This window comes from Lagenorhynchus albirostris, chromosome 16 (genome assembly GCF_949774975.1).
Source record: "Lagenorhynchus albirostris chromosome 16, mLagAlb1.1, whole genome shotgun sequence".
In the NCBI taxonomy this organism is placed as follows: domain Eukaryota; kingdom Metazoa; phylum Chordata; class Mammalia; order Artiodactyla; family Delphinidae; genus Lagenorhynchus; species Lagenorhynchus albirostris.
The window spans coordinates 38,041,923-38,062,034 of NC_083110.1; the positions used below are offsets into that span (position 1 = coordinate 38,041,923).

The following is a 20,112-nucleotide window of genomic DNA, read 5'->3' on the forward strand; positions in this document are numbered from 1 at the left end:
TGCCCAGGGTCCCCACTCTGTGCCGGGCTGGCACTCAGACTTGTTGGGGGAGATGGGAGGAGATGGGAGGGGCGGGCAGGCCCTCCTTGCCCTGCTTATCTCCTCCTGAGGCTAAAGTTCGACCTATATGACCCATCTCAGTCCCCGCCACCTGCCCCCAGGTGCTGTTCCTCTGGCTCCACCAGGCGCTGCTGGATCCTTCCCAGAGAGGCAGGCCAGAGGAGCATCCGCTCTCCCCAGCTGTGTCCCAGGCAGAGCCCACTTTGGTACCATTCTCTCCCATACTAACCTGGGTGTGCATTGGGGTCACACGTTGAGTTTGGGCCCTTGCACAAGTACCTCCAGCAACCTCCCAAACACCTCTGATTTAGAGAACTCGCACAGCACCGGGAGGGCTGAGGGCCGGGTGCGGCGCTGCGGCGAGGTGGCAGAGCCGACGTTTGGAGGAGCCCATGCCGCCAGCCAGCTCTGCCACTCGCTGGCGATGGAAGCGAGTCTCTGACTCGCTCTGGCTTCCTCACTGGTGAAACGGGGATAATGAATAGCTCTGACTCGTAGGGTGGCTGTGTGGACTCAGGGAGGGTGTGACGGGGAACACACAGCACACACGAGGTCCACGAGTAGCAGCATGGCTGGAATGGCCCGGCCAGGACACTGTCTCTGCCTCAGCATTCCAGCTCCGTCATACCCTGGATGGAGCAAAACGGGGGAGTTTATGCCTCTGCCATCCAGGCCCCTCTGAGAATGAGGATACCTGAGTTCTCACTCATCCGGGGGTGTCCCTGCATTAACAAGCCCCCCTTCCTCACACGGGGACTTTTATTCTAAAAGAGGCCAGGAGAGAGTGCTGCTGAGGGGACTGTAGGCACCTGAGGGCTCTCTCGGTGCCCTGAGTCAGAAGAGCAGAGCTCTGCCTCTCCGTGGGTCCTCAGCACAGCCTCCTCATGGCCTGGCTCTGCCACCTTCCTGAGGGCAGACCCCTGGGGGCCTGGCCAGTGCAGCTGAGGGTCTTGAATGTGCCTTTCACCCCTGGTGAAAATTTGGCTGTTGGCCAAATTATACTGAGTTTTGTGTGCGGAACGCTTAGGCTCCAGTGCCTGCGGGAGCTCTCTTAAGCAGGGCTCATGTTGGCTGTTCTCGAGATAGCCTGCGTGTCTCCTGCCTGCCCCACGGGTGGGGACGCCACCCCAGGCATGTCCTTTTCATTGCAGGAGACATGACCGTCCAGTGCCACTACTGCACTCACTACTCCTCGGCCATCATTGTTGCCTCCTACCTGGTCCGGATGCCTCCCTTCACCCAGGCCTTCTGCTCTCTGCAGGTGAGCTTCCCTGCTCCCCTACACACACACACACACACACACACGTGCGCGCGCGCGCGCACACACAAAGCTATCTCCCAAAGATTAAGAGGTAGGCTTGGACGAGGCAGCCCCCCCCCCCACACACACACACGCGCGCGCGCGCGCACACACAAAGCTATCTCCCAAAGATTAAGAGGTAGGCTTGGACGAGGCAGCCCCCCCCCCCCCCCGCCCCGCTAGAAATCCAGTCTTGAGCCAGCGATTCCCACTTGACCCTGTGGCTCCAGGATTCCGGGCCACCCAGCCGAGGCAAGCTGCTCTTCACAGATACACCTGCATGTCTGCCCAGCAGTCTTGCAAAAAGGCTCTACAAACTAAGGAATGAGATATGAGGAAAAAAATACTTAACATAAATAGGTTTTAGTGGAAAAGGAAAAACAGGAAGCTTGATGACTTCCTTGAAGGTAGGTGGTCAAAGCCTAGAAAAATAAACACGAAGGAAGAATGAAAAGAATATCACTTGTGACATCAGCATGCATAAAGCTATGCTAAGTACAAGCCTGAAGGCTTAAAAGTACAAACAAAATATTTTAATACTGAAGTGAACAGCTACACTAGAGAAAGAAACTAACCAATTTGCCTACCCATGAACTAACTGACCATCATGCCGGCTTAGGGTCACCAGATTCCACAAAGAAAAATACAGCATGCCCAGGTAAATCTGAATTTCAGATAAACAATAAAAAGTTATTTGTTGTTTCTCTGAAATTGAGATGTACCTGGGCATCCTGTGTTTCGTCTGGCAGCCCAATACAAGGTGAAAGTAGGCGAGGCTGACCCTCAGTGGATGGCGGTGTCCAAGGCACATGGGGTTGCTGGGACAGAGTCCCTCCTGGGCGGCTGATAAGTTGTTTTCTCTCTTTTCCCCTGACTGTATCACTGTAATCTTGCTTCAGGGTTATTCAGGGGCACAGGTTTTGACTAGAGAGAGCCGTTGGGTAGCCCAGCTGCAGACAGCTGGCTCAGCCAACTCCAAAGCGAGCACAGCACGGGGCCCAAGGTTAGGGCCTGTCTTGATTGAGGCCTTGCAAGGTTCCTGCGGAGAGGAAGGCACGACCACAGTGGGCTAACAGGCTGCTCAACTTGCAGGGACTCACCCTGACAGCCAAGCGTCACCAAAGGAAGAACATGAGTGTCCCAGGAATTGTGTGTTTTGGTCTGACTTCACCAGCAAGGTCGCTCCTTATGGTCACTCAGATGACCTTGACCCCAACACCAAAGGCCATTCTGGGTCAGCACTGAAGCCATCTCCTGAGCCCTGGGCAGGAACGGGTAGGCAAGGTCAAGGTGCTGTCTCCAGTTAGGAGCAAAATCCCTCCCGTTTTCTGATTCTTGGCGCAGTCCTCTCTCTCCTTGAAGGCATGGATCATCTAGACATTCTATAACCCCTGTCCCTGGAAATTCACTCAAAAATAACAAGTGTGCTTCCCCGGAGCCTTTCTCAGGCAACAAGCATTTTAAGTGAGTTTGGTTTGGAGAACAAACGGCCCCTGAGCTGTGCCCCATGCCAGGCATCCCGTCCAGCTGTTCCGCATCAGTCCACAAGGAGTGACAATCCCGATGACGACGATGGTGACGCCTCCCGTGACGGTTTCCCATCCAGGGTATTCTGGGCGCTTGAAAAGTTTTCTCTTGCCCCTTCAGTCTCACGAATTATAGCCCCATCTCTACCTGTTACTAAGGGTCCTCTCTGTTACGAACGAGGAGGCAGACTGAAATAGAAACCGCAAACTGTGAGATTTCCATCCCAGCTCTACCACTTAATAGACACAAAATGTTCTCCACGTTATTGTACTCTGGAAATGAGGGTTAATTACACACATCTCACCGGGCCGTTGAAATTAAATGAGGAAATGTGGGTAAAGCCCCTAGCTCAGGGCTGATGCTGCGAAGGTTATCAGTCATTGTTCTTCCCTCCTTCCTCCCGCCATCAGCCAGATCTCTTCTGAGCAGGCTTGGACTGGTGCAAGCGGCTCCTCTTTGGTTTAAAGTAATTCAAGACAGTGTGGACCGCCTCAGAGCATTCCAAATGGCATGAGCCGGATGAGACAGGTGTGCTGCAAACCTGTCGGGTTAAGGCCACTTTGAAGCTAGTCACAACGGGTCGGAGCTTTTCTTAGCCAGGTTGGTCCAATGGTGACCAGCCCAAACTGGTTTGAGATAGTTTAAACCAGCGTGAGATGGTCAAAGGCACTTTTATCTTCTTTTGTGTGTCACAAATGCAGTCATATTAGCTTGAGTTCTTTTGACTCCCTTGCTGAAGTCTGATGCGACTCCTGGTTTTTCTGGGTTCAAATCTATCAGTGGCACATTGGCTCGTCCGAGTTGAAATCTCCACGGTGCTTCTGAATTGGTTCTGCCTTCCTACTTTTAGCTGCCTCTTCTAGTGGGTCACAACTGGTCCAAGCCTTTGGGACGAGCAGAAGAACCAGCCGTCTTCCGCTTTTCCCTTAGCATAAAAGATGAATTTTAGTCTCAGGGGAATGTGTACAACAGTTACATCTGGGAGGAATGTGCTTGCCTCCCCTTTGGGAGTCCGGGGGCCTGTGCAGACCTCCTTAGGAACATTCTGGCATCTTCCTGGAGTCAGGCTTTTCCCTCCATCCCACTCTGCCTCCTCGGAGGCAGACTCATTTCTTCTCAAGAGACCTTTGCTTCACACCCTGTGTGGTGACAAGGAAAGGAGCCTCACTACATTCTCAGCAGCCCAAGACTTCCAGCCCCCAACCCCAGCCTGGATCATGGAGTGGAGAAGAATAGGAAAGGTGGAGAGGTGCAGAAGCCAGGCAGCGAGGCCTTTCTCACTTATCTGAGAGCAGGGACGTGCGAATGTCCAGTATTTCCAGAGCTGGTGTACCTATAAGAGTCAGCATAAGGACGTGCGTGCTCTTCCGTTCTGTATTAAACAAACTGCCTCTTGGCTATTACGTGACTAATCCAGAGTGACATGCTCACTCCGCGGCTCAGCTGGGATGGCCTTGGTGTGGAGAGATGGTGCCTGTGAGTTCACCCCGTGTGGTCTGAACGCGGGTACAGCCTTCTTTGGGCCGTGGCCTGTCCACAGGGCACGGTGCAGAGGGGCGTGGACAGCCTAAGAATTGCAGTGTGACATATTCCAATTCCTAGGTATACGGTTTCCTTTATTCTCTTCACGTTTAAATCTTATAAGGCTGGTCTTAGAATTGATGTCTACCTCTACTGTTGCTGTGTTTGTTTTTCTGCCTCAAATCTGTTATTACAATGATAGCCTCTTACAGTCCAGAAAGTGTGGTATACAGACAGTGTGACCTGAGCAGGTGGACGTGCCGGCAGTGTGACCCGGGCACAGGTCGGTTATGTGCTCTGTTATCCCCATCCCTTGGGGTGTGAGACCACTGTCTGCGGAGCTGGGGGCTTGCCTCCCAGGATGCTGTGATCCTCAGGAATCTCGCCTACTGGGAGCCAGTGTCTGTGAGCCTTCAGTCAGTTGAGCAACCGGAGGCCACACCAGGCTGGGGCCACGGCCCAGGCCCCTGTTTCCACCCTGGCAAGAGCACCAGTTGCTCTCAGGCCTGAGCTGGGACCCAGCCTAGGCGGGGCAGAGCAAGGCAGCCAGCGCCCCAGCGAGGGCACAGTTCTGCTGCTGCTGTATTGAATAAGAAACTGAAATCAAGTGCTGTGTTAAGTCACAGCCCGTGTGAAGTCAGCTGTTACCAGCAGTGGGGAAGGGTTTTCTGTGCCACTTGAGGTGAGACAGCTGGTTTTGTGTAAGACATATATGCCAACTGCAGAGAGAAGCAAGGGCCGTGGGCAGCACTTGGCCCACCACAGGCCATCCACTTAGGGGCTCCGTGGGTTCCAGCCCCGCGTGGAGTTGTGTCCATAATAAAGGTGTAACTGTTATTACACTGACTCAAGGGGGGCAGTGTTCGAAAAGGCACATGACAGAGTTGGCAGACCTGGCACAAAGTCCTGGCGCTAGAACTTTCTCACTGGTGGTGTTGAGTACCCGAGCCTCCGTTCCTCCTCCTTTGACCCCTGACTCAGTGGGTGATGAGGGCTAAGTGAGACTCAGCGCTGAGCTCCAGCATGAGAACTATTTGCTGTTGCCGTGCGCTCCGTAGGTGTGCACACTCCTCCCTTCAGCATAGGCAGTGCCTTTTTCAAAAGGCCACATCCTACAGGAAGGAAAGCTAACGGCTGCTTGGGGTCAGCCCGCCCTCAGTGGAGAGAGAGCAAGACAGACAAGGCAGCTGAACTGGTGCATCAGCTTCCCAAATCCACGTCGGACCAGCAGCTCGCTGAGGGGGACGCCCAAGCCCGAGGAAGCCTGCACTGGCCCCTTTACTTCCTTGGTGGTGGTGTTGCCTCAAAACTGCCCTGAAGAACCTAGGGGTAAGATGGGAATAAAGACACAGACCTACTAGAGCATGGACTTGAGGATATGGGGAGGGGGAAGGGTAAGCTGGGAAAAAGTGAGAGAGTGGCATGGACATATATACACTATGAAACGTAAAATAGATAGCTAGTGGGAAGCAGCCACATAGCACTGGGAGATCAGCTCGGTGCTTTATGACCACCTAGAGGGGTGGGATAGGGAGGGTGGGTGGGAGGGAGACGCAAGAGGAAAGAGATATGGGAACATATGTATATGTATAACTGATTCACTTTGTTATAAAGCAGAAACTAACACACCATTGTAAAGCAATTATACTCCAATAAAGATGTTTAAAAAAAAAAAAACTGCCCTGACCACCCACACGCTACTTCCCTCCTGCCCCATCCCAGGACCCTGCGCCTCCTCACTTCCCCTCGTACCTCCCTTCTACTTCTAATAACTTCCACATCCTTCTTTTTCTTCTTTTGGGCCCATAGTTACCTTCCCCATGCACGCTGAGATCAGGGCCCAAGCCTAGGGTCGCTCCCGAGGTCCTGGTCTGCGAAGGGGAGGGAGGCAGCTGCTGGGCTCATTCAGTACCTCTTCCCGTGTGCCTGGCTCCAGCTTTGACATCACACACACGCACGCTCACCCACACTCTCTCACATGCACGCGCATTCACACACATTACATTGTTCACACCCACAGCAGTCATCCAAAGTTTGCAGAGGAAGGCATGGGACATTAAAGGGACTAAGAGACTTCCCGGCGTCCATGCTGCAAGTGGCGCTGAAATGCCCTCCCAAGTCCTCTTGGTTTTAAAGCTACGATGCTCTCTGCTCGCCCTGCATGCTGCCTCTTTGATGGACAAGCAACAGCCGCTTAGGTCAACTGATGTACTGACAGGGTCCTGTAAGTGAATTATTTACATGGGATACTTTTAAATCACTGGAAAGGATATGAGAAGGGGTCATCAGGCTGCTCATAAAACCAGTCGCGTTATTAGGTGTGGTGGTGTGTTGATTTGGGTCAGTCCCACTGGAGGAGGAATAGACTTTCCAGCACATGTTATCAAAACATCTGTGTTAAGTGTCCTGGAGCACATGCAGTTACTGGACTCCCTGTGGGTGTGGGTCAAGAACTGAATTTTTTTTCAACATAGTTTGCCTCCCCTGTTGGAGAGGGGTTTAAGAGTGTTACCACCGAAATGCCTATCCAGGGACACAGGTGCACATAGACTCTGTGTCCTTGTGCAAAAGGAATAACACCTTAGATATAGAAACTCCTTTCAAGGTGTTACCAGTTTTAATCAATGCACCATAATCCATGAGCTTGACTCTGATTTTAACTCGTGTCAATCTTCAGCAACAGTCCTTGTTGGCCACTTCTTCCCTCATTATTTTGCTTTTAATTTTGATTCACCTCTTAGTAAAATTGAGCACCTCTTAAAGGATTTTGAGGAAAGATATCTAGGATTGTATTATTTATGAGCCCTTCAATATTCAGAATATCTTTCTGGTGTCTTTACATACGAGTGATGTCAGCTGTGCCTAAAATCTGAGGACTGTTACCTTTTGCTTCAGAAACCTGCAGACTTAGCTGCCTTGTCTTTTGGCTTTAATGTCACCTGGGAAAAGTCTTCTGCCAGTAAGAGGTAGCTCCTTTGTTGATAACAGTGGCCTTGCTATTACTTTTTTCGGTCTGTTTGGATACATGTAGGATTCATTACTCTTGATATTCACGAGTATCGGCGGAATCGATTTACGAGCAGATCTTGGCCCAGTAATTCTCTCTGGTCACTTCGTTTCCATCCAACCTCTAGACCTAGTTTTGTTGTTGCTTTATTTTGTTTCAGACTTTCCTTATAGAGATACTCTGCAAACCCTGATTGTGCTTCTCTGCCTCCCTCCTTCTCTTCCTTTCTTTCTTCTATCATCTCTTCTTTTCCTCCTTCCTTCCTTTCCGGAGAATCAAGTCCTGGTGGGATTTCTCGCTGGGAGCCACCAGAGTTTGCGTCAGCCCACAGACTCACAATACGAGTTACAAAGCAGCTCCACTTTTCCTTCCAGGGAATTTGGCATTTCTTTTGTATTGCAGAAGTGAGCAAACCCATTAATTTTGAAACAAATGTATGCAAATACGTTTATTAATATAGGAAATAGGAAAATCAGTTATTGCTTCCTTTATAAATAATACAGGCTTAAGTTTTAAAGATATTACTTTTGCTAAAATATATTAGGCAGCTGTGAAAAAAATAACATTTTTCTTTGTGGTAATATCTTTAACCAGATTTGTAGCACTAACAATATTTCCTATGTATATATTATTTTTATTTAATACAGGTAATCTTTTTATTACCAAATCATATTGTTTCTCAGGAGATTACCATCAGCACTCATAAAAGCTGCAAAGGGAAAGCAGGACGACGAGAAGGCATCAATCTCCCGCAGACATAAGGCGTCGGCTGCAGATTAAATATGCGAAGCTCCTAATACATTTCAATGAGCGACTCGTTAGGGGCAGATTTATTTAGAATCACTCCCCCTCATTTTGTTTCCCTTTCAATTTGAATCTGATGGTGGGCGGCATCCCCTAATTTTAACCAAGAGCAAAGCCATCTTGGAGAAAAGCCACATCTTTAAGCAGAGCAAGAACTGTGTTTGGTTGCAAACCCAGGGGTTACTGGGTTTCTTGGTGTCCCTGACCCTGTGCAGAGGATGACTCATGGGTTTCACTGGATCCTCACATCTGACTCAGAAAATTGACCAGCCTGCCAGGATGCCCTGGTGTGGCCTCCCTCAGGTGTGTGGCAGGTTCTTCCTTCTCAGAAAGAGCTGAGTCCCCTTGGCCACACATAACAGATCATATGCCCCAGGTCCAGGATTCCCCCCGGTAACCGGCATGAGGGCAAAGCATGCCCTTTGGAGTTGCATCCGTGGGTTTTGACCCCAGCTCTGCCATCCATTTCTTTTGGAAAAATTAATAAACTTTGAGAAGCCTCAGTTTTCTGGCCTGCAAAATGGAAATACCAATTCCTTCCTGATGCACCTTCTGTGAGGACAAAGAGAGAGTATCTCTGCGTGTGTGAAGTGCTCGCGTATTCTTTACCCTTCATCCGCTGCTGCCGATGGGAAAACTCGGGCCCCTGAAGATTGAAGGGAGCTGGTGGGGCAGAGGAGGTGCTGGCATTCTGGGTTCTCCGCCTTTGTTCTTGGGGCCACATGTGCATTCTGCAGAGGGTGGCAGAAAGAAGGCAAGTTCTGGCTGTACAAAAAAGGCCCGGTTTCTATGGGGACAAGTGAACTATTGAATTCCAGGGAAGAGGTGTCCCTTGGGCGTCCCTAAACCTAAGCAGACAGACCCATATCCCAGTTTCAGAAACTCTTTTCTGAAGTCCCTCTGCCTATAGCGTCTTCAGTTCTCCAACGGGCACCTCTCTGCCTCCTCCCAACCCTCAAGATCACCTGATGAATAAGGGTAGCGTCAACTGAAGAGATTTGACAATTCAGATGAGAGGAGCAGAGAATCCAAAGGAAGAATTTGCCTGAAGTCTAAATTGGTCCAATCCCCGTTGCCAGGCTCGGGACTGCATCGAGCCACCTGTGGAAATGGGCCTTGGAAACGAGGCTGGCCTTGCTGGGAGCTGCAGGCAGCACCATATGCCTCCAGTTCTCCATCCTCAGACCTGTTCTCGCTTGTCAAGGCTGCTATGTTCTGTGCCACCAGGGCCCTGGCCTGACCTGCTTTCCTCGCAGGGTCTTTCCCTCTGCTCAGAACATGGACGTTTTCTCTGTCACTAGGCTCGCAGATTCACCAGGGGTCGACTTCTCCAGGAAATTTTCCCACACGTAGGATGCCTGACCGACTCCTCATCCTGTAGCTGGTCCTTTGTATCCTGTCTTTATGCCTGATTCAGAGCTGACCCTCGGCACATATGGGAGATGATCAGATGCATGACTGTGGTTTCCTGTCTCTGATCTGAACTCCAGTTTTCAAGCTGGGAAGACATTGCTCCCTTTATCACAGTGGATCACGCACTCTCCATGGAAGCTCCTGTTGTAGGGTTCCAGAGAGTGATTGAGGGGATAGATGCCTGAAGAAACCATCACACGCATGCATGGACTGACTCACGCACGTGTGCGTGTGGGTGATCGAAAGGTTCTAATGGCGAAACCCGTTCCTCGGGGACAGAGTGGACGAAGGGGGCCCACACTAGTGACGCCTGTGCACCCCGAGTTCTCACCACATGCGGCTGATCATGTCGCCCCTTTTCTGCTTAGGGTGGAAGCTTTGATGTGGCGGATAGAATGTTCCACAGCATGAAGAAAGCATGGGAGTCAGCCTCCAGGGAGAACATGAGTGACGTCAGGGAGCTGACCCCGGAGTTCTTCTACCTGCCCGAGTTTCTGACCAACTGCAACGCCGTGGAGTTTGGTGAGTAGAGCCGGGGAGAGGCTGCAGGGGCCGGGCAGCTCGTGGGTCATGAGATCAGTGTCTTTGCCGAGCAGCTAAACACACAGGCCCTCGCCAGACCGATATGGTGGGCAGATTGCCGTGAGGCCTCCACTGGGTGGCGGCACCTGACAAGGAGGTGGGAGCTGAGGAAGGACACAGCCCCAGGGCTGCAGGACCACCAAGCCACGGTCCTACCCACGACCTCCTGCCGAGAGTCCCCAGGCCTCAGTCTGCAGTGAGGCAGCGAGCAGGGGGCAGGAGCCCTTGCTGATAGCCAGGCCTGGCCCTTCCCTGCTGTGTACCTCAGGCGAGCCCCAGCCCCTCTCTGCCCCATTTTCCTCCAAGTCCCACAAATGGGTTAGTCTGGGCCCTGTGAACAGAGATCCTGCACCTCCCAGCACAGACTGCTAGGGTGTCCATGGGCAGTGGTATGGGCACCCTTGGTGGTTCCTTCTCTTTCCTGCCCTCCAGGCCCCACTCCAGGGTGAGCCATGCTTTTTTACCTGTTGCTTTAGAGGAGGGACGAAAACTTCAGGAAGCCCCAGTGGGCAGGTCCCCTGGTGACTACATGTGCCTTGGGAGCCTCCACTGTAAACATCAGGGTGGCTTGTGGAGGGGGTGTGTGGTCAGAACCCCCAGCAGGGTGTGGCCCTCCCCACCCAGAGGTGCGGGATGGACTCACCCACCCTGAGGAGGGCACTTGTGAACCAGTGCCAGCAGACACCTGGTGCCCCAGAGCTCCCCTTCCTCAGGGCCCTCCTTCTTCCTCCAGACAGCGCATGTGGGCCTGCACCTTGAGCCAGACCAGGTGCGGGCCCAGGGGAGCACAAGGGAGCAGACCCAGCCCTTGACTCGAGCACCCACCTCTGGTGCAGTGGTCTGCAGACTGAATACCAGTGGAGCATTCAGAACATGCCCAGGCCCAGGCCTGTCGAGTCTGAGCCCGTGGAACTTGGTGGCCTCGGCAGTGTTCAGATTCTCAGATGCTTCACATGCATCAGGGATGAGAACCTGACAAATGTAAAGGGTAGTTCCCACAAGATGTGATGAGATCCACGAAAGGAGTAAATCAGGGACGGTGGAAGCTGAGAGGAGGGGTCCCAGCCGACCTGAGGTGAGGGGGCCGCTGGTGGGAGGCACCAGCCCTCCTTGGAGGTGGAGGCTGGCTCTCTGCCGAAAGGGAGGTGCTCAGCAGCAGAAATGACCTGCACAACAGGGACCCTGTGTCCTCAGGGAAGTCAGGAAACCAAGTGGCTATTAAGCACATACTGCATTCAGGCACGTTTTAGACACTGAGGATTTAGTGGGTGTCCTGGGGCGGATTGCCCTGAAGGTGTTTATATTCTTTGTGGGGACAGGGGTAGGAGATAGAAAGTATAGACAAAGAAATAAGCTAAATACTCTTCAATGCGGAGAAGTCCTATAAGGAAAGAAGGTAGGAAAATGGTTTGAGGTGACTTAGAGACCCTGTGTTACTGTGGTACCCAGGAAGGAGCTGCCTGAGGAGGTGACAGGTGAGCTGAGACTGAATGATGAGAAGGGCCAGGCCAGGCCAGTCCTGCAGGCCAGAGAGAGAGGACGTTTTCACCCCAGTTGCACTATGAGGGCTCTGGAGGGTTTCAGCAAGGCTATAGCTTGCTTGTGTTTACTGAGCAACCATCATATGCGTGGAACTATTCTAAGCATGTTATGTGTATTTTCTTTTCTAATCCTTGTACCAGCCTGGGAGGTAATGGGTAGGAAAGTGACTCCCCAGGAGGTTAAGCAACTTGCTCAAGGTTGTGTGGCTAATGGGGAGGAGAGAGACTCGGGCTTGAAGCCAGGCTCCTCTTCTTGGTGTCTGGGGAAGGTCCCTCCGAAAACCTCCTATCTTAACTTTAAAGTGGAGAGAAAATGCATAAATTATAGAGTTGAATGAAGAGTCAATAAGACAATGCGTGCCAAGCACCTAGCATAGTGCCCTAGCGTAGCGGTAGGTGCTCAAAATACGATAGCTTTCATTGTTACTGCTATTACCTCCTTATTTAGCACCGTATAAAAAGCACCTGGATGAAAAGGCCTAGAGCAGAGGGGAGGAAGACGCACAGACGATGATGACACAATAATCATTTATGCGCGGGCACTACCTGGAAGCAAGTAGGGTCTTATGGAAGCCTGAAGGGGTGGAAGGCTTAGAACCCCAGTAGGAATATTCCAGGCAGAAAGGGTGGGGTCACTCCCCACAGAGGAGGCAGGAAGCAGTGTGGTCTATGCAAGAATCGTAGTACTAGACAGCTCAGTATTTACACTCCTTGGTTCCTAGCCCAGTTTGGGCTCCCATGTATCCAAAGCCTTGCTCTTTCTCACCCCATTCAGGCTGCATGCAGGACGGCACAGCACTGGGGGACGTGCAACTCCCTCCCTGGGCTGACGGGGACCCACGGAAATTCATCAGCCTGCATAGACAAGTGAGTTGAGTGGGGTCATGGCAGAGTCCCTGGTATCCTAAATGAGGACCTCAGGGTGCCCTCAGTGTTCATGGAGACTTTCTGCCCGAGTGGATGGCTGTGATAAGCACTTCTGAGGCTCTTATGTCTGGAGGGCCCAGAGAAGCAGCTGGGTCCCGTGCCCCGGATTGGCAGGAGAAGGCTTGGGTTCTGGGCTCTTTTAAGAGCTCCATTAGGCTTTGCCCTTGTGCCAATCTGTTGTGGGACTCATGGGGGAAGCAAATTCAGATTCTTGTTGGATGGAGGGCAAGTCAGTGCCCTTAGCCAACTCTACGCACAGGGCCAAGCCCTGGGCCATGTTGCCCAGTAGAGGTCAGGGGGCTGGAGGCTCCGAGGGGCTCCCACTGGCCAGAAGATTTGCCACGACTGGGGAGGACTTGACTTATTATGCAGAAAGGCTGATGTGGGTAGAGGCCAGAGGCCATCTGGAGTCTCATATCCTGGATCAAATACCTGAGTTAGCATAAACACATGACAGCCTGTTCAACATCAACATCATTAGTCATCAGGGAAACATACACTAAAACCACGAGATGCTACTACACATTCACAAGAATGGCTAAAATTTAAAGTACTGCTAAAACCAAGAGTTACGCAAGAATGTGGAGCAAGCAGAATTCATCATGCATAGCTGGTGGGGAAAAAACGGTATAGCCACTTTGGAAAAGAGCTTGGTCATTTCTTATGAAGTTGAAGATGCTTTTGCCATATTGCCCAGCAATTCCACTCCTAGGTGTTTACCCAAGAGAAACGGAAACTTGTCCACAGAGAGATGTGTACATAAATATTCATCAGTTTTATTTATACTAGTCAAAAAGAAAAGACAACCCAAATGTCTATCACTGGTAAATGGCTAAACAAGTGATACATCCATACAATGGAATATTACTTAGCAACAAAAAGCAACAGATTATGGGTACGTGACTCAACAGGATGAATCTCGAAAGCATTGTCCTGAGCAAAAGTAGCCCCAGCCCAAAGCTCCATATACTGTGGGATTCTATTTTTGTGACTTGTTTGAAAAGGTAAACTGTGGAAGCAGAAAGCAGGTCAGGGGTTAGTCTGGAGTAGGTGATGAGCAAAAAGGAGTAGAAGAGAACTTTTTGAGTTGATGTAAATATTCTATATCTTGATTATGGTGTTGGTTACATGACTACATGCATTTTTTAGGACACATTAAACTGTACATTTAGGGCAAATTTTATTGGCAGCAGGCCTGACTAGTAACAACAAAGCTGTGTCTTTCCCTCTGTCCTTCTCCCTTGGCGAGGAGAAAGTTCTTCCCTGGTTTATCCTTGCCTCTGGGAATTCGGTAACGGCAGTCATCACACCTCCTGCGGCATTACCCACGGGTGGCCTTCTCAAAACCACTTTGGCCATGTGCCTCAGAAAATTAACCTGGCCCAGGTGACCTGATTTTCCCAAGCCCAAGTGTAAGTGTGCATGTCCTCCCAGAGGATCGATAAGGGGAGCCCAGACAATTCCAAATGAACATCTTTGGGTTCTGGGGACCAAGCTTTGGAGCTGGGCTCTACTCAGCAGAAACATGTGCCATCTCTCAGGTGAACTGGGACATCAAAACACAGGCCCACATTCCTTCTTTTTTTTTGCGGCACGCGGGCCTCTCACTGTTGTGGCCTCTCCCGTTGCGGAGCACAGGCTCCGGACGCGCAGGCTCAGCGGCCATGGCTCACGGGCCCAGCCGCTCCGCGGCATGTGGGATCCTCCCAGACCGGGGCACGAACCCGTGTCCCCTGCATCGGCAGGCGGACTCTCAACCACTGCGCCACCAGGGAAGCCCCCACATTTCTTCTTGCTCAAGGTTATTTTATGGACTGGACAGGCTAGTCAGACCTGTTGTGCCACACTAGCTGGAGGCAGGAATTAGGTGGTCCTCAGATGGACTGCATGTCTGCTGCTTAGTGCTCATCCAACCCAGGGAGGCATCACTCATCTTTCCTGTGCTGATCTGGCGTCCTGAACCACATGACCCGTCCTGATCTGGGCAGAGGGCCCATGAGTCCATGAGACACCTGTGTTTTTCATGCTCTTTGGGTTTTGGTTCCAGGCTTTGGAAAGTGACTTTGTCAGTGCCAACCTGCACCACTGGATAGACCTCATCTTTGGGTACAAGCAGCAAGGGTCAGCCGCAGTGGAGGCTGTTAATATCTTCCACCCCTACTTCTACGGTGACAAAATGGACCTCAGCAGCGTCAGTGACCCCCTGATCAGAAGCACCATCCTGGGGTTCATCAGCAACTTTGGACAGGTGCCCAAACAGGTACAGCGTGCCGTGGCCTTCGTCTTGCTTTCTTAAAAGAGTGTGTGCAGGATGAGCTTGGATGGGAGGGAGAGTGAGGAGTAAGCAAGGACCGGAGAGGCAAAATGGTCCTCAGTCATCTCCCTGCGCCTTTGATGTCACAGCTCAACCCTCCATTACCATCTGATGTCGATGGAGGTGATGATATCGTTAATGATAATGATGAAGGCAACATCCATCTGTGACCATGTGATAGACTCTATGATAAACACACAGGATATAATTCTTTATATGTGTATCTACCCTGTAGGGTGGTTGTGAAGATCCAACGAGTTAAGATACCAAGTGCTTGAAAGTGCCTGAAACACGATAAGCCTTCAACAAATATTAGTTATTCGTGTGATACCTCACTGAATCCTCTCATAAGCTCTGGGTATGGGGATTCTACAGATCAGGAAACTGAGGCTCAGAGAGGCTAAATAAATAACTTGCCTACAGTTGTACCATTGGCAGGTGACAGCGGCGAGATCTCACCCCATCTGTCTGGCTCCAAAGCCTATGCCATATTGGCCCCATTGTGAGAGCATCCAAATTCTGCCCCAGGGCCCCTGGTGAAATGGTAGGGGCCTTACATGGGCCTTTGGCTCCATCACCTCCATCCGCATCAGGATGGTCCCGTAGTGATGTGAGGCTGTGCCTTTACAATGACATCCTGATGCTTATTTAACTGATCTCAGCCCTCTTCAACTTCAAACTCCCATTTGGTGTAGTGATGTTTTATCCCTGAGCACAGCCATCTGGGTTCAGAAGCACAGCCCCACGGACTGTGGGGTCCCAGCCTGGGCAGTCAGGAACCACACTAGGAAATGAGTGCGTAGACCCAGTCAACTCCAGAACCATCCTGGGCATCAGCTTTCCCCACATGGAACCATGAGGCTTGGACGGGCTCATCTAATAACATCTCTTCTGTCTGGCCTTATTGTGACATGCCCAGGTTTGCTCAGCTCCTAGGTAAGGGAAACGTGGAAGGGCCTGAGGGTGACTTGGAGAACAGACCGCACATCCAAATGCGGGTTTGGCCAAGGAAGGCTTTGTAGAAAGGAGAGAATTGCAGGAATGAAGGTTGGGTAGCCAAATGGTTTCATTTTTTTAATTTTAAAAATATCATAATACAGATAAAACAAGTAATTCAAAGTAGCAGTCCACAAGCAAAAATATTTTCACATCAGTGGGATCATGGAAATCACACAATTTAAATTCTGGTTTTGCTTAATGAGATATTATATGAGCTTGTCAAAAATATTTCTAAAAGATCATCAGAATTAGAATTAGAATTCCGCAAGTGGTCCCAGCCTGAAGACAAGATTAAAATGCTTCAGGACCACGCACTGTTCTATCAAGGGGCTGTGCCTGCAAAAACTATTACAGGGACCCAGCCTGCGGTGCTTTCGTGATTCTGCTGTGAAAGGAGAACATTCTTTAATGCTCATTTAAAAATCATCCTTCTGATTTCTGTTTGTATTGATCACCCATAGACAGTCTAGCATCTGATCGAGGGTTACAACTGAACCAAGGCTGCTCCGAGACCCCCGGGCTGCCTGCTGAGCCCCACCTCTGCCTGTGCACCCAGCCGAGGCCAGCTCCCCCCGTATCATGGCGCCCCATGGATGTTTCCATCTGGGAGCAGAGGAATGTGCTGGATGGCTGGAGAAAGCAGCCCGGCACAAGCCCAGTCTGGGAGGGGAGGCTGGAGAGCTGGAGCTGGCCTCAGCTGCACTCTCTGGCCCAGCAGCACTTCATGCTTTGTCGAGTTTGGCATTAGGGACAATTTGACAGCAGAGATCTAAGAAAAATGAAAGTAAGAAAGGCTGCTAATGGGGTTTGCCTGTGCTCTTTGGAATAGTTGAGAGGATGCTATTAAAGGATTCTGTGTTGATGCCCAGATGGGTGGGCCTGCAGAGAGTGTGTAAGGAAAAGGGGAAAATATGAGAAAAAGCTCAAGCAAATGAAGACAGACGTGATCTACGGAAGAAAGGGGATCATTCTGACCCTATGACATGAGAGGCAGCTCTCCCGGGGATCAGGGGCTCCAGCTTGGAGAAGAAGACAGATTTGGCAACCAGGAGGGCTCTCTGCCAGCCCTGCACCCTGACCTTGAGAAAGTAGAGCCCCAGGCCCCTCACCGGCAACATCCGAAGGTCGAACCAGATGGTTCTGTTTCAGCTCACCTCAGCCCAGGCAGCTCCCAGGGCAGAAGAGCAGCTGCGACTTGCCCGAGGATGACTCCCCTTCTGTCCATCTGTCCTAATGACCCGTGCGGTGCGTGTCTGTCTCCTTGCCTCTGCAGCTCTTTACTAAACCCCACCCGGCCAGGACCACTGCAGGGAAGGCTTCCCCTGGAAAGGACGCCTCCACACCTGTGAGCGTGCCCGGTCACCCACAGCCCTTTCTCTACAGCCTGCCATCGCTGAGACCCTCCCAGGTCACAGTCAAAGGTGAATACCTGGCCCTGCTTCGTTTGGTGCCCTGTCCCACAGCTGTCCCTTCAGTGACCGGTGTTCCTCTGGAGGTTCAGAGGCACAGGCCCAGGCAGGGGCTTGGGGGCTGATTCTGCATGGCTGTGTCTCCAGGCGTAACGGGAATCTGGGGCGACCTCTGCTCTGGAAGTGTCTGGAACCGCCTCTGTTACACCCTGACTTCTGAAGACCCACCAGTCTGTCTGTCTGTCTGTCTGTCTGTCTCTCTGAGACATGCACCCCCCTCTCTTTCACGTACAGACACATATATGAACACACACATGCAAACACACACACACACGCATGTGCGCACACACACACACACCCCTCCTCACCTCCAGAGCCAAGTGGGAGGTCCCAGGTTTCCCAAGGGAGGGTTCCAGCCCCCACTCTCGGCACCCGCATTCACTGTTGCTCCTGAGCCTCCAGGTGGACCGGCAGCCACTGGCCAGGAGCATGTGCCCTGGGGCAGATGGCCCGGCTATGAGTCCCAGCCCTGCTTCCTAGAGGAGCTGAGTGTGTGTGAAGTCTGATGTCTGTGCCACCCTGGGGCCTGCACTGCTTTGGGGATGTCTCACCACCTGGAATAATTTTCTGGTCCCAAGGAGTATAAGGTCAGGTTTTGGGGGGGGGGTTCTTTTGAAATCCAAGAACAGTGTCCTTGGCATCTCCATACAAATACTGCGCACTAACCGATTGCATGACTGGACCTCCACCTGCAGACCTGCTAGAGTTGGTGCGTGGAAGGGGCAGGAAGGGCAGAGCCCCCAGGCTCCTCTGGCTGTGTGCTGTCTTCCCCAGAAGCCTGGGCTCCTCCTCCCTTGGCATCAGTCAGAAAGAGACACTCAAGACCTGCATGGCCACATGCATCTTGTATGTGCTGAGTCTGGGGAGGGACCCGGGGCCAGCGTGTAACGTGGCCCCCGGAGGGAGGCCCAGGAGGGAGGTACCTTGATGAGGAGCGGTTCGCGCCTGGGCAGGCACTTTGCCAAGTCGGGGTTGGCTGCTCATGGCTCCTCTCTGGGCCCAGCTAAAGCGGGTGTTGCCCTTTGACAAGTCGGCTCCGCCGTACTGACTGGGGGGCAGATATGTACCTTTTCTCTCTAGGCTCGGAATCCCCCAAAGGAGCCATCGGCCACATTGTTCCTACGGAGAAGACCATCCTGGCCGTGGAGACGAACAAGATGCTGCTGCCTCCTCACTGGAGCAGGACCTTCAGCTGGGGCTTTGACGACTTCAGCTGCTGCCTGGGCAGCTACGGCTCTGACAAGGTGAGTGGTGCCGGGGCGCAGGGCAGCCCCAGGGCCGCAGCCTCCTTCCGGTTGGGGCAGAGGTGGTAAGGAGACGGGCAAGCCCCAAGCAGCCACGGTCACCCACACCCCTTCCTCCACGTGGCTGTGCCCCCAGCCTGGGACTGTCACCCAGTGTGGGCAGAAAGTCCTGGGGGCTCCTCCGGCCCGGGTCACAGCTTAAACTCAGAAGGGACATACTGAGTATTCGGCTGCCGCCAGAAGCGAGCCACCCAGTTGCTCGTCCTCTACCGCTGCCTTAGGCCATCCAGTTATGTCTACCTTCTTGATGTGGCCCTGGCTACCTCTGGCCTCCTTTGCTACCCTCGCTCCTCTCCCACCCTATCACGTGGCATGAATTCCCTACCCACCAAGCTTCCTCGCCCCTCCCTAGCCTTCCCCCACCTCCTTCACGAGGCAGCCTGTGAAACTGGTCTGAGATGTCACCCCTTCCTGAAAGCTGACTCCGACTTTCCCAGGCTCACGGGGCGTTTTTGCTGTGTCCCCATAGCCTCCTGCTCCCTTGTCTCTCCCCACCTGCTCCTTGTGTGGTGTGAGCTCTTTGGGGACAGACCTGGACGGCCTGGATTTTGTCACCAGGGCTTGTCACGTCCCTCGGCTCCCACAGCACGCAGGCAGGCAGGCTAGCGGCACCATCCAGCCCTGCCTGCACCCCTCCGTCGCCCTGTCCCAGCTCCCTGCCCTGTGCCGGCTCTGGCACCAGTGCTCATCCCACTCGTCTAATCTCCCGCAGATCCTGATGACGTTCGAGAACTTGGCCCCCTGGGGCCGCTGTCTGTGTGCCGTGTGCCCGTCCCCCACGACCATCGTCACCTCTGGGACCAGCGCCGTGGTGTGTGTGTGGGAACTCAGCATGGCCAAAGGTCGCACCACAGGCCTGCACCTCAAGCAGGTACAGTGCCTCTGCAGGTGGGGCGCCTTGGGCAGGTGTGGTGGCTCAGGGCAGGTGTAGTACCTTGGGCAGGTAGGGTGCCTCAGGCAGATACGGTGCCCTAGCGTGCTCCAGCTCCCGAGCACTGAGAGCCCTGTCTCCCTTGGGAGCAGAGAGCACAGGAGACACTGAGGGCAGCACATGGCTCTGTGTCACTCAGGGGCACGGTTTCATGCCCTTGGATGGATTTAACAAGCTCACAGGGCCAGTGCCTCCATGGAGACCCACACCTCGGTGAGAGATGCTGCTTACACGTGAGGGCCAGTGAAACTGGGGTTGTTTTTTTTTTTTTTTTTGCACTAAGGGTCATGTTTGAACATTTGTCATGGGCACCTTTATGTGAATGGCCTCATTTTACCTCCTCAACAACGCTGTGTCCCCATAGCCTGTGGGATAATATAGGAATCATTATCATCCCTACTTCACTGGTGAAA

The 20,112-nt window shown here is 52.4% G+C and overlaps 1 protein-coding gene across 1 annotated transcript in view; it reads left to right on the plus strand.

Moving 5' to 3' along the window:
* The window catches only part of WDFY4 (WDFY family member 4), a 248,647-nt gene that overhangs the window by 215,363 nt on the left and 13,172 nt on the right, over positions 1 to 20,112 (plus strand). Inside the window, exons 51-57 of the mRNA XM_060125755.1 lie at positions 1,212 to 1,321; positions 10,001 to 10,154; positions 12,531 to 12,622; positions 14,730 to 14,942; positions 17,269 to 17,416; positions 18,524 to 18,708; positions 19,481 to 19,639. Of these exons, the coding sequence (XP_059981738.1) occupies positions 1,212 to 1,321; positions 10,001 to 10,154; positions 12,531 to 12,622; positions 14,730 to 14,942; positions 17,269 to 17,416; positions 18,524 to 18,708; positions 19,481 to 19,639 (1,061 nt within the window). The remainder of the gene's footprint in view (positions 1 to 1,211; positions 1,322 to 10,000; positions 10,155 to 12,530; positions 12,623 to 14,729; positions 14,943 to 17,268; positions 17,417 to 18,523; positions 18,709 to 19,480; positions 19,640 to 20,112) is intronic.